We start from the raw sequence: 14,386 nt of genomic DNA, 5'->3' as shown, positions 1-14,386 counted from the left end.
TTATTCTTATACTTTGTCTTTGGTAAATACTGTGTAGATAATTATTCTCCAAATATAAAATATTTTCCTTATTCTTTTTTTTTTTTTTTTTTTTTAAATTTTTGAGACAAGTCCTCACTATGTGGTTCAGGCTGACCTTCAACTCATTATGTAGCTGAGGCTGGCCTTGAACTCAGTGATCCTCCTGTCTCAGCTTCCCAAGTGCTGGAATTACAGACGTGTGCGACCATACCTGGCCTTATTTGTTTTTTAAAGAATGAAAACAAATGTATTTAAGCTGCTCTTCCTCAAAAAATCAGTGAAAGACAGCATTAGGGTTTTTTTCAGCGTTAGATTTTAAATGATATTAGATAGTTGTCCTGAATTAAAAGATAGGGTAAAAAGCTTTATTCTAGTTAAAAAGATTCGTTTTAACTATAAATAAAATAGAAACTAAAGTCAGACGTACAGAGATAAAAATAAAAGTCTGAAAAAACATTTAGGGAGACCATTCAGGCCGTTAGAACCCAGAGCTTTGGGCTGAGGTACATCTCTAGCCCTTTTTTATTTTATTATTTCGAGAAAAGGTCTTGTTCTGCTGGCCTGACTGGGGTCAAAGGTAGCATCCTTCCTTAGCCTTCCAGAGTGCTGGGATTACAGGCATGTGGCATATTCCCAGCTTGTTTTGGGTCTTTAATTTTTTTTACAAAACTGTGGCAAAAGACAGCAATTACTTTAACCATTTTAAAGAGTATAGTTTAGGAGTATTGGGTATATTCACAGTTGTGCAACATATCTAGAACTTCTTTCAGCTTGCAAAGCTAAAGTGCTATGTCTGGATACCCTAGTTCTGTCCCTGGCACCCCTACCATATTGTTTGTATGAATCTGAGTACTCCAGATAGCTCATATTAATGAAAGCATATATTTTTCTTTTGTTTGGCTGGCTTATTTCATTTAGCTTAATGTTCTCACGATTCATCTGTGTTGTAGCATGTGACAAGGTTTCCTTTTTAAGGCTGAATCAGATTACATTGTTTGTGTCTATCACATTTTCTTTATCTGTTTATCTGTCATTAGATGTTGGGTTGTTTCCATCTTTGGCTACTGCGACTAATTGCTGGGAACATGGCTGTATGAATATTTGTTTTCAGTTTTTTTGGGATATGTACCTTTATGTTACTTTTGGTAGATATAGATAGTTGTTAATTGATTTTGGTGTTTTTCAGTTTCCTGATAAGGTAGAACTTAGGAAATCTCAAGGTTATAATGGTGATGGTCAAGTTGTTATTGACGTTGATTGTGCAGCTAGTTGGTGACAGTCCAGGCCTAATTCCATGTATACTAAGGGATTTCATAAATACAGTATTTTAAAAACAGTATTCAGTTCTAGAAGCCCCTAAATAAGGGAAATTACTGCATTTCACTTATCTGTTGCTGTGAATCATCTCAAAACTGAGTGATTATTTTCATGATTTTTGTGGGTTCAACAGGTAACTGCACACTGTATAGAATGTCTGCTGGAACAGCTGAGGTGCCTATATGTCTGGCAGGTGGTGCTAGCTGCTCTCTAAACTGAGTTAGGCAGTCAGTTGAGAGTATTAGGTCTTTTAATGAGGCTAATTGGGCTTCGCAGTATGATAGTTGGGACTGGAAGGTGGGCTTTAGGAAGACAGGCTCATTGACTCAGTCTTTTTTTTTTTTTTTTTTGAGACACGGCTTCACTATATAATTCAGGCTGGCCTTGAACTCACTTTTTTTTTTTGTTTTTTTTTCTCTGGTACCGGGAACCGAACTCACGACCTTGCGCTTGCCAGGCAGGCGCTTTTGCCGCTGAGCTAAATCCCCAGCCCCTTTGAACTCACTTTGTAGCCCAGGCTGGCCTCAAACTTACAGCGATCCCCCTGCCTCAGCCTCTCAAGTGCTTAAGCCAGTTTTTATTGAGCGTCCATGTGCATCATGTGATTTAGTGTCCCGTCAAAGCTAGTCACATGGCTGAGCCTGGTCTGTGTCAGAGAGTGACTGTGAGGGCATGGATTACCAGGAGAGCATAGTTCGTCAGTTCCTTGGAGGCCACCAAGAAAGCACTCTACCATACTTGTATAGAAGGCATCTTTTAAATGAAGGCATTTAGTACTATATATAGGTTCTTGAATTTGTTTTGTAGAATATTTTGGTAGTCTTCAGAGTTAGGAAAAATTTACTAGTGATTTGTGTACACTTTTATATTTGGTTGAAATTGTGTTAATGCACAGTAAGATTTGATAAGGACATTAAAATTCAGCCAATTTGACACTAAACCCACTAAGGGTATAAAATAGCAACATTCTCAGATTCGTGTTCGGTTTCAGAATATAAGAAAAATAGAAATTGCTCTATGCAATGTTTTTATTTGAAAATACTCTTCCAGTATTTCATGTTATACAGAGTGTTTGTCAAAAAAATAGTGCTCTCCACAGTGTCCTTACATTGTTGAAATCTTAAAAATTTATTTGATGTTGAATTTCTTACTAAAGCAAAAATAAATGTTTTTCTTTTTAGTGTACCCTAATCTATATTAAATCCTTGATTATCCAGAGTAACTTGAAAAAAATATTTTGGGCAGCCAAATTTTGGTTAGCTCTAATTCTTCCAAATTTATGCTAATAAATACAGCTGTTAATGTCAAATTAATCTTAAAGTTTTATGTATTTTGTATGGCACAGGAACTATAAAATAAAATGAGCTTATTAGAATTTCTACAGTTTTTATGATTTTTGTTTTTTCTTCCTAGTGCATCTATCCTTTGGGCTCTAAGTCACTTAATAATTTAATTTCCCCTGATTCCGAAGACTGTCACACTCCAGATAAGCCTCAAAAAAGAAAGATCTTGGAAACTAGCTGTAAAGATTTATCTGTTTTATCAAATTCTAAAAAGACTAGAACTCATATTTTTACTGGTGATAAACAAATTTTAAATAGAGAGCATAATGGAGAAGTATGTACTGAACTCTCATCAGATTCATTGCCTGGTAGCCTTCAACGCGATTCAGTTGGGACAGCTGATGCCTTGGGACAGAATGAGACTTCGGCAACTGATAATGTTGATATGGCTACTGAAGAGCCCGCCACAGTTGATGTTTCTGGAACTGGGGAAATTTCTTCTCGAAGTGAAGGATGTTCATCTGAATGTGAAACGCCACTGGAGAGAACATACTCACTGTGCCAGACTTCATGTGTCCAGTGGAGAAATGCTAATGCGCTGTGCTGGTTAGATTCTATCCTGTCAGTTTTGGTGCACTTGGAAGCCTTGAAGAACATTGTGACTGAATTGTGTTCTAAGGACTCTGTATTTTGGCGGTTGTTTGAGAAATATAATCAAGCAAATAAGCTCCTGTACACCAGTCAGTTGGATGAAGTTAAAGGTTGGTATTAATATATTCTTTTTTTTTTTGTCTTTTTGAGATAGGGTCTCGCTATGCAGTTCAGGCTGGCCTTGAGCTCACTTTGTAGCCCAGGCTGGTCTGGAACTCACAACAGTCCTCCTGCCTCAGCCTCCTGAGTGCTGGGATTAGAGGCACCAGCACGCCTGGCTATTTCTTTTTAAGTTTTAAAGATTTTAATGTTTTGTCTCAGTGGGAGGAAAAGATGCCACCAGTAGTTTCTGTTTTCCGTAGTAGAGTCCTGGGGCAGGGAGCCATGAGATAACACGAGTCACAGTAGTGTGGCTGCCGCTGAGGCAGCTTTCCCCAAAAGCTAGTAGTGAAGAAAGAGGCTATGGTTGTGCCTTAGCTTGTGGAGGTGGTAGCGGTCATCACAGCTTTCTATCAAAGTAAAATCTTTACATTTTTAACTACTGAAAAGTGGACTAAAGTAAAAACTAAGTCAACCAAAAATCCTCCCCCAAATCTTCCTTTATAACAAGGGTTATATTTTTTATTTTCTATAAAATAGGGTACCCAAGTAGCTACCTTCCATCCCAAGAAGTACTAAAAAATTCCAGTGAATTCTACCTGGGTGTTTATCGTATCTCCTAACTCCCCTTTACCCAGAGGTAATCATTACCTTGAATTGCATTTTATCATTTTCTTAACATATGTATAGCTAAACAATATGTTGCCAAATAAAGTTTTGAACTTTTAAGAAAAGGCCTTGTACAATGTGTATTCTGGTACCTTTCCTTTTTGTAAGGTTCTGTGAAGCTACTTGTAGTTGTAGTTCAGTGATTTGCACTGCTGTGTAATACTTGCATTTTGGAACTACATCAGTGCTGTCTTTGCTCAGTGTCTGTGGGAGGTTGGTCCTAGGACCTCCTCAGATACCAAAGTCCAAGGGTGCTGCAGTCCTTTACATATTCAGTGCCGTGATGTTTGCACAGAACTTCTGCATATCCCCTATATACCTTGAATCACCTCTGGATTACTTATCAGACCTCACGTAAGTGCTGTGCATATAATTATTACATTGTATAGGGAATAATGTTTTCCTCTTCTGTGAAGTGTGTCTTGTCTTATGCCTATTTGTTCTATTGATTGTCATGTTCTTATTGATTTGTGTGACTTTTAACATCCTCATTGGGTATTTTTACATCAGATAGTATTGCTGAATCTTCTCCCAGTTTGTAACTTGTGTTTTTACTTTGAAAAGATTTCTTTTTTTTATTTCAAAGAAAGATAAAAAAGAAATAAAAATAATAAAATAATGACAGAATTTCAAAGCAGGATAATAAGAAATTAACAATGGTTAATGTATTGCATATTATTGTCTTCAAAGTAGTTGCTTAGATTACAAGACGTAGGCATGCAAAATTAATTAACCAATATAAGCACAATGAAAAAATGTCTTTTGAGTTACAAGGAGCTGTAGCTTTCCTTTGGGGACTAATGTTTGTGGCTTTTTAAAGAAATTTTTTCCTCAAGTCAAGGAAGTCATTACTTTCACTGAAAAATCAGCTTTATTTTTGATGGGGAAATTCGTAGCTAGGATTGGTATTGTGTGTGGTGTGAGGGCAAGGATCCATTCTTTCCCCTTTGCATAGCCAGTTTTTCCAGCTCCGCTTTTATCAGCTGATCTGCCGCGCAGCCTTTGTCATGTGCCGGCACTCCATGTGCATGTGCAGCTGCTCCGTGGAGCTCAGTTTTATTCTCCAGGTTTATCTGTCTGCACCACTGTTTATTATTGCTTCTTATTGAACTTTTTTTTAAATGCCTTGGTATATTTCTTACCTGATCTTATTTGTGCCTTTTTTTTTTTTCATGAATGACAACATTATGCAAAGATGTTTCAGTTTCTATATTTTTTGGTTTTTGTTGTTGTTGTTGTTTGCTATACTGGGGATTGAGTTCAGAGCCTTCACATTGAGCTACATTCCTAGCCCTTTTTATTTTCTATTTTATTTTGAGACAGTCGCTGTGCTGCCCAGGCTGCGCTTGAACTTGTGATCGTTCTAGGGTTACAGGCTGTGCCAATATGCCTGGCTCAGGTTTTCCTCACTTGACATTGTAGATATTTTCTTGTTCATGTGTGGGACTTGAGTTGTCCAGACCTTGATGTGCGTCCTGCACATTGCTTCCCCATTACTAACTATTCAGGCTGCATATCGTGTTTTACTATTGGGAATTCACACCATGACAACTATCCATGTATCTTTTGAATCAGTACGATTTATGTCCTGGGAAGAATGTTGAAACATGAATGTTCATAGTCTTGCTGAATGGCTTTCCAGAAAGGTTGTGCTAGCATAGTTTTATGTTTGTTATGTGAAAGAAAATAACTCAAGTATTCTAACAACCTTTGGGTATAAATATTTAAAAATTTAGGATTTTGTTAAGTAAGAAATGCTTCACTTTGAATTCCTTGAAGACTGATTGTGTGTGTATGTGTGTGTGTGTGTGTGTGTGTGAATCATCTGTAATATTTTGCAATTTTTACAGTTCTTTTTTTTTTTTTAAAATAATTTCTTTTTTGGCTACATGGGGATAGTGGGAGTGTTACTGGGGATTGAACTCAGAGTCCTGCACATGTTAAGCAAGTGCTCTACCACTGAGCTACACCCCAGCCCTTTTAAAAATTTCTATTTTATTTTGAGACAGGTTTTCCTCACATTGCCCAGGTTGGGCTCAGACTTGCAACCTTCCTGCCTCAGCTTCTTGACTAGGTGGGATTGCAGTCATGCATACTCTGCCTGCTGCCCTTGGCTTTTCTTGCTTCAGTTTTCTGTAGTTGATGAACAGGTAACTGGTTCAGTTGATTATTGCAGAAGAGCAACGTTGAATATTGGAATTAATTTTAGTTTTATATTTTTATATTAGCTCTTCGCTTTATAGTTCTTATAATCTGGTTGTAAATTATATTTGAGCTTCATTCCTTTGGATTGTAGGATTTATTTTTTTCCACGATCAAATAACAGAAATTTTGGTACATGTTCCACAAGCTTGAGCTACCGGTGGTACATGCAAGACTGCACCATTGGGTGGCTCATACCACTGGTGATACAAACAGATCCAATCACTTACTGATCTTTTTACTAATAAAATTAATTAAATGTCTGTAAATGGACTAACTTGCTTGAATTTGAATAATTACTGCCAACTATAAAACTCAGTAGTATTCTTGCCAATTAAAAATATTACAATAATCAACCATTTTATTTCATTAAGAAATGTATATTCATGGATACTTTATCAGTAATTCTCTACATTTTGATATGGAAATCTTACAAATACCGCATTGCTAATGGATATAATGCACACAGTTGCTGTACCACAAATTAGCTGCATTATAATTTTTCATACCATTTTCATGTTTTCCTTAGGGAACTGTAATATGATGACATCTGATCTGCAAAGTCAAGGCCTTTCTGTGCATTATTGTAGTCAAAGACCCCCTGAGAAGCAATATAAGCTGCCCAATGGGACAGTCATGTGTGGACCACCAGTGGTTTAAGCCATGGGACAGTCAAATTGATACCAGAGCCACATTCACAACGAGGCCATAGTTTGTTTCGTTGCCAGGTAGCTTGAACTACCTATGGTATATGAATGAATGACTGTCCCATCAGGTGGCTTAAGACTGATAAAAAAAGTGGTAAACAAGTGATTAGTTTGTACCACCAGTGGTCCAAGTCATCTCTGGGACAGTCATGCATGTACTGCTGGTGGTAAAGCTGATGGGAACGTGTTAATGTTTACTTTATGTTAAGGACAATCCATATATTTTCCTTATTAAAACACCTAAGCAGAGTTTGATCAGGTTATATGGATTATTTATGATTTGAGTGAAAAGATCCATTTATATCTTGAACATAGCTAGAGTCATACAAATGGAGTCTATATGCAAAATAAATTTCCTATTAATCTTGTGTAGTTTCTTGTTATACCAACTCCATTGTGAGGACTTTTACATTAAAGAAGTGATCAAAAACACAGACAGATGCACACCCCAAAATCTATCACTGTAATATTTATAATATTGAAAAAAGAACTTATATGTCCAGCAAAGGAGTGATTAATAATTATGTATTGTATAAGTCACAGTATAAGAGCTAGACTGCAGAGTGCTTAATGAAGCAAATTGCTATGAACAGAGCAGGATATGTAATTCTATAAAGATTATGATGCCAAAACCCTCTCTACCCGTCCCCACCAAAATAGAGAGTGAAATATACCAAATATTAGTTTGGAAAAAATCGTGACTTAAGATTTTTTATAAACCTATCTATTCCTCTAACTTAGCTAAGTTCAAAAAAAGTTATGCAAAGTATGATAAATGTTTAGATGTTGTTTCTACCATAGGTAATAACAACATGTGAAGAGAGAGTTTTGAACTGCTTCAGAAATGGGCAAAATTTCTGACAGCCTGGCTACAGGTTGAATATTCCTAATGTGAAAATCCAAAATCTGAAAGTCTTTGCCTGGCAACATGTCAAAAGTACCTGAGCTCATGTGACAGGTCCCAGTCAAGAAGCAGTGTTTGATGAAAATATAGTGTGAAATTATTCTCAGGCTATGTGTATATGAAACATAAGTGAGTGTCACACTTAGACTTGTGTCTTGCTTCCCAAGTATCTCATTATGAAGATTGAGTAATTCCAAAATCCAAAGAAACCTGAAATTGAGACACTAATGACTCTAACCTGTGTTTTAGTAAGCCAGTGATTTATTTGGGTGAAAAAGGTTTTCACCAACGTTTTATTCAGGCAGTAAATGCTAAGAATACTGTACTGATAACAGACATTGAAGGAATATATGATCTACCACAGAGGAGGAAGAATTAAACGCATTTTGTGTTTTGCCTTTTGTGTATTTGTTTGTAAAACTTTATTTTGATAAGCTTTCATTCTTTCTTTACTTTTCTGTGGAAAGATACACATTAATGAGGTATTGATAATGTTCTGTTTTAGATGGAGATTGTAAAAAACTTACTTCAGAAATTTTTGCAGAGATAGAGACCTGTCTGAATGAAGTCAGAGATGAAATTTTTACTAAACTTCAGCCCCAGCTTAGATGCACATTAGGTAAGTAATTGGTGTACCTTAACTCATCTGTCATAGAAATCTGTAAAGTGGAAGAAAGTGCATTGTTTTAGTACTTTGGGTGATCATCTGGGTAGTATGACTTAGGAATGTCCCATAGGACCCTTAGGAAGGTCCCATAGGACCCAAGTCACAGTTGTTCAGAGCTGTTCTGTATAAATACGCAGGCTGATATTTTACCTGTCACAAGTGGGTATAATTCTCAGAATTAAGCAACTTGAGGGGATATACACCCTTCGTTAGTCCTCCAAGACTTTCCCCAAGTAGGCTAGTACAGCATTTTCAACTTCGTGCGTTGAAAAGCCTAGAGGGAAGAGCCAGGCATAGTGGCACACACCTGTAATCCCAGCACTTGGGAAGCCAAGGCAGGAGGATCACAAGGTAAGATCTCATCTGGATAACTTAGGGAGACCCTGTCTCATTATCTTTTTTTTTTTTCTTCTGTACTGGGAATCGAACTCATGACCTTGGGCTTGCCAGGCAGGTGCTGTGCCACTGAGCTAAATCCCCAGCCTCGACCCTGTCTCATTAAAACAAAACAGAAACAGTTGAGGATGTAGCTCACTGTGAGATCACCCCTTGTTCAATTCTAAGTACCCCACCACTACCACCAGAATGAAACAAAATAGCACTTAGGAAATTTTAAAGTACCAGTGCTGGGGCCCAGCAGAAATCAGAATCTCACAGGGGCTGGCGATTTAGCTCAGTGGCACAGCGCCTGCCTGGCAAGTGCGAGGTCGTGAGTTTGATTCCCGGTACTGGAAAAAAAACAACAAAAAAAAAGAATCTCAGGATAGGGCTCAGGTAATCAGTAAGTTTTAGAAGCCTCTACATGATGCTTAGATGTGGACAGGTTTGCAAGTCTCAGGTCTGAAACCACCAGAGTAATTCTGCTTTCCTTACCAATGATTATAAGAATGAACTTCTGGTCAGTGGAACATTGAGAGACACGCTGATGACCTCTTGGGAAAGCTTCTTCACCTCTGAGAAGGGAACAAGGATGGGACTTGCTTTGTCCTGTGAATTAATTTTGGCCTTTGGGAACAGAGGGAAGTAAGGGAGCTAGAGTTTCTGTCCATGTCTTTCTAAATTTTTTGGTGTTATAAAAAGGAGCACTAGTGTTTTTTGGTTTTGGGGGGTTTTGTTTTTGTTTTTGGCTACTAAGAAATCCAGGGGTGCTCAACCACTGAGCTACATTTCCAGCCCTTTGTCCTTTTACTTTGAGACAGTGTCTTGGTACGTTGCCCAGGCTGGCCTGACACTTGTGATCCTCCTACCTGAGCCTGCTGAGTAGTTGGGATTACAGGCGTGTGCCCAGCTGGTACTGGTGTTTCTTGAGGAGAATGTCTTTTAAGTTCATTACCCTTTTATCTTTGCATTAACTTTTCTATTAATATTATGTGGTTTTTTCTACTAGTAATTACCTATAATGTTATACATGTACCTGTGCCTTCTAGCTTTTGTCTCAGCAAGTGACTTTTCTTCAGGCACAGTTGATCCAGAAGCAGTTTCTTTTGTCTATACCTGACAGTCTTTTTTTTCTTTTTTTTGGTACTGGGATTTGAACTCAGGACCTTGCGCTTGCCAGGCAGGTGCTGTGCCACTGAGCTATATCCCCAGCCTTCCTGACAGCTTTTGTGTTGTCTGCCCCCTAGTTTTTCCTTTGTTTTTCATGGGCCCCTGCATACATGTTTGCTCTGATTTTATAACATGAAGCTGATCTTCTATACCCTGGATCTCTGGCACTGCCTCCTCTAGGTCTAAAGAACTGTTCTCATTTATCAGGTGGGATCTCCGATAAATGAATAATCACTTTTCTTTTTTTATCAAAGTATCATTTACATACAGTAAAACTTTTTAAAGACACTCATGTAAATATATTTGTTACTATAATCAAGATGAGGAATAGTTCTGTCACCCAAAAATTTTCACTAGACGCCTTTGTTATCTCCCCTGTTCTTTATCCCCACACACGAAGGTGTTGGGTAAATATTCATTTCAAAGAACCCTTTTCCAGAAGATGCCTAGAGTGCAGACGTTGGAGCTGATGCTCTTAGGAATGTAACGCTGCAGAAAGCACGTACAATCTTACTGTATCTTGTTATTCTGAACATTAGCATTTATTTGAATGTACTTAACAGTGTAGAAGTAGAATCTACACTGATCCTGAATGTTGATTAAACTTTCCAGATAGCTTCTTCTTTTTTTTTTTTTTTTTTTATTTTAAAGAGTAAAAGAAGGATAACGTAGTAATAAGGGGGCTTACCGAATTACAGACAAAGTGGTAGGAAATTATCAATGGTCATTGTTTTACATATTGTTATCTACAAGGTAGTTTCTCAGGAAGATAAATAGACAAATAATAGTGAGTTACAAATAAGTGTTAGGGGGCTGGAGATTTAGCTCAGTGGCACAGAGCCTGCCTGGCAAGCGTGAGGTCATGAGTTCGATTCCCAGTACTGGAAAAAAGCCAAAAAAAAAAAATAATAATAATAACAAACAAGTGTTAGGAGATTATCAATGGTTGTTGTAGTATACTTTGGTATCTTCAAAGTGGCTTCTAAAGAAAATAAATATAGCTGTACATGAGTGACCAATTGAATAATCATTGACTATTCTCAATGGTTGTTGTAGAAAATATATCGTAATAAAAATGCATCCATTTATGAAATAGCATAGGAGCAATACAAACATTACAGAGTTATGGACAGAGTAGTAGGAAAATATCAATGGCTGCTGTAATACATGGTGGTATCTCCAAAGTGGTTTCTCAGGAGGACAGAGAGACACAAGAAAGATCTAACAAGTAGTTACAGCCTAAGGGTTGTAAAAAATAGCATATTACCTCCTGACCAGTGACTCCTGTCACTGAGGTGTGATGGCTGGAAGGAAGGCCAAGATTGAAAAGAAGGACCTAGAGACTTACACCTGTGTCTAGCAACAGGCTGTTTTCTTTTTCCTGTATAGTCATGATGACTCGGGGCTCCTCCATGGAGATGAGGGTCTGTCTAGAGGGAGAAGGCAGAGTATGCCCCGGGCCCCCTCATTCCTGTTGGACTAACTAGTAGGATGGGTCTGAGCTCTGGGGCAGATAGCTTCTTTATAGTAGTGATTATTGGGTTTTGTTTTTGTTTCATTTTGGGTCCAGGGGATTGAAGTGAGGGCCTTCACACTGAGGTACATTCCCATTCCGTTTTTTATTTTGAGACAGGGTTGTGCCCCAGGTGGGATCTGAATTTGAGATCCTCCTGCCTCAGACCCCTTAAAGTGTTGTTTTTAGTGCAGTAAACTTTTCAGTGACTCTTTGTTGTCTAGCTTTTCAGGTTTTCTGTTAACTGCTCGTTACTATCTTCAGGCCACTTTCCCAGTTTGTAGTAGTGTGTAAGGTAGACAACGACAGAGACAGAGTCTAAACGAGAACCTCCCCGTTTCAGCTGCTTTGTACTGAGACATACAGCTATGCACATGAGTAGGGAAAGAATATCTAGAAGACAGTGCTGGGACCATTGGGGACAGTGGGTCCCTACTTTACAACATAATCATAGAAACACTTCAGTGTATGTATTTAAAGACTCAGGTGTGAAAAGCAGGGATCTAAAATGGGAGAAAATACATACAAATATCTATCACTTCAGAGAGGGAAATTTTTTTACATAAGGTAAAAAAAAGATTCATAAATATTAACCTAAAGTTTTAAACATTTTGGCTTAGATAATACATGGAAGTAATAGCCGGGATAGTTTGAACTCTTAAGTCAAGAACAAGGTGACCTGAAGATGGTAATATGTAGTAAGGGAAGTGGAAACTGAATAGCTAGACAGCAGAGTCTCTGAAAGGTTTGCAAGTGTGGGAATATTTTAAAGAAATAGGCAAATTGCACAGAGACATAGCCTAGAGAGTTGGGATTAAGGTCTAGAGGCAAAGAGACTGCTTAATTTAGACAGAGATTATAAAAATGAAAGTTAGGCATTGATATTTTATGTTCTCTAGGAAATTGCTTTCTACTTAGTTCTTAAACTTTGTAATCTAAGGGAAAACAATACAGATAAATTTAGGAGCTATGTAACTTACCTAAGGTCTGTGCCCATGTAACTTACTTAACTGTTTTGAGCTCTTGCATGATATTTTGATTCACTGAAAGCTTTATAAATCTTAGACTTGATTTTATATTGTCATAATGAAATGGAAAATGCTTACTTTTCAGTTAATATTTAGCTATGAAAGAGCAAACATTTAAAGGCTGATGACTGTAATTACGCACTTGTACTGTGCTGCCTACCCCTTCTGCCTAGTGTTGCAGTTTTCGTTTCTGCGAGATTGATGTGTGTTTCTAGTTGTAAGGTATTTTGCTTAGATTTTCTGCTTTCATATTAAAATAGCAGGACAGTACCCCAGAGGTGACTATTTAAATGGCCTTCGTAACTGCTGATATTTAGAGTGTGCTCGGCCCGTAACACCTACTGTCTGCCCTGTGGTCCTGCCAAGGTGACTGGCCCTGTTCCGCCCAGCTGTAGTTGCAGACTTGGAGAACTGAGCCACGACAGTAGGGCTCTGTCGGAGGAAGAGACTGTAAGTCTCCTGGGCCTCATAAGCTCCCCTGGGGAGAGAAACCAGTTGGAGAATGAATGTGGGAATCCGAGACCTATTTAGCTGATGTGCTAGATGCCAGTATTTACCATTTGGGCTTTTTCAGTGACCACACAATTCAGATCTTAAAGTTTTTGGAGATTAAATTTTTTGAAGGCTAAGCCTAGGATAGACTGTTAGAAGGAATGGTAGCTAGTGAGTCGGAAGGAATGAGGCTGGTCCTTTAACCCTTGTATGTTTTGCCTGCTTAGGACAAGAGGATCAAAACAAATGGGCTTTAATGGTTTTGTCCAATTCTGACACTACTGTGTGCTACCGTATAAAGTTTTTTTAGTGTCTGCAACAAACCATTTACATCTTTTGCTTTAATAGGTACTGTCTTTGTTACCTAGATTCATTAAGATTCTTTTTCTCCTGAGAGAAATTATAAAGATCTGAGAAGACAGTATAGATCTTTCGTGTTTTTGCCCTACCTTTTATAAAGGAAGAGGCTGAGGTGATAATTAAGTATGCTGGACATTTCTAGGAAGATGCTTTTAAAACTTCCCCCTCTCCAATTACGAGTGACTTACCCTGTCATGCTACAGTTACATATATTTGTATTGTAAATACAGGGAGAAAAGACAATAGTTCATCGTGTTGGTTTATGTTTTGAGAGTGTTGATTACAGTAATTTTTCCGTTCTTTCTGGAAGGTGAGAGAGAAAGCCCTGTGTTTGCATTTCCTCTGCTCTTAAGAATAGAAGACCCCATTGGAAAGCTCTTCACGTATTCTTTTTCCTGGAACTTTGAATGTTCACAGTGTGGGCACCGATACCAAAACAGGTTAGTTTTTGTTTGAAATGGATTCATTCTTTTGAAATGGTTCTGAGTGATACAATTTGAATAAAACTTGTTTGCGCCTATATCGTATTCTTTCCCTGTTCCTCTGCCTTGACAGCATTTCCCAGTACATTTTTAAGCCTGTTCACCACTGTGGGTGAACATATTTGAACACCAGAAATTGCAGTTTGCTGGGTACTTTAAACCAAAAGGGTCAAAAATCCACGATTTGAGAGATTGTTAATAGTTTTCATAAGAATTTTAGTGTTGTCAGGTGTTGTGTACAGCTGTGTCATCCCGTTTACTCAGGAGGCTGAGGCATGAGGATCCCAACTTTGAGATCAACCTGGGCAATGTAGACTGTATCTCAAAAACTTCTTTTAAAAGGCAAGGAATACTGCTCAGTGGCAGAGCACTTGTCTACATGTACAGGGCCATAGGGTCTATCTCTAGCACCACAAAGAAAAAGCAAAGAATTTCTTTAGTGA

General features: G+C 38.0%; 1 protein-coding gene across 3 annotated transcripts in view; it reads left to right on the top strand.

Annotated features, from left to right (window-relative positions):
- Uspl1 (ubiquitin specific peptidase like 1) overlaps window positions 1-14,386 on the top strand; it is a 38,996-nt gene that overhangs the window by 9,140 nt on the left and 15,470 nt on the right. For 2 of the 3 annotated variants that reach the window (XM_013515877.1, XM_013515876.1), the window contains 3 exons: window positions 2,994-3,382; window positions 8,359-8,472; window positions 13,772-13,901. In XM_013515877.1, coding sequence (XP_013371331.1) covers window positions 3,067-3,382; window positions 8,359-8,472; window positions 13,772-13,901 — 560 coding nt within the window. In that variant the 5' untranslated portion in view covers window positions 2,994-3,066. Of the gene's footprint in view, window positions 1-2,751; window positions 3,383-8,358; window positions 8,473-13,771; window positions 13,902-14,386 lie in introns of all 3 variants that reach the window. The other variant, XM_005387742.2, reaches the window with a different exon arrangement.

Source organism: Chinchilla lanigera, unplaced genomic scaffold (assembly GCF_000276665.1).
Source record: "Chinchilla lanigera isolate Chin_1 unplaced genomic scaffold, ChiLan1.0 scaffold00030, whole genome shotgun sequence".
NCBI classification, from domain to species: Eukaryota; Metazoa; Chordata; class Mammalia; order Rodentia; family Chinchillidae; genus Chinchilla; species Chinchilla lanigera.
Note: the sequence above shows the minus strand (reverse complement) of the source record. Positions and strands in the feature narration are given on the sequence as shown.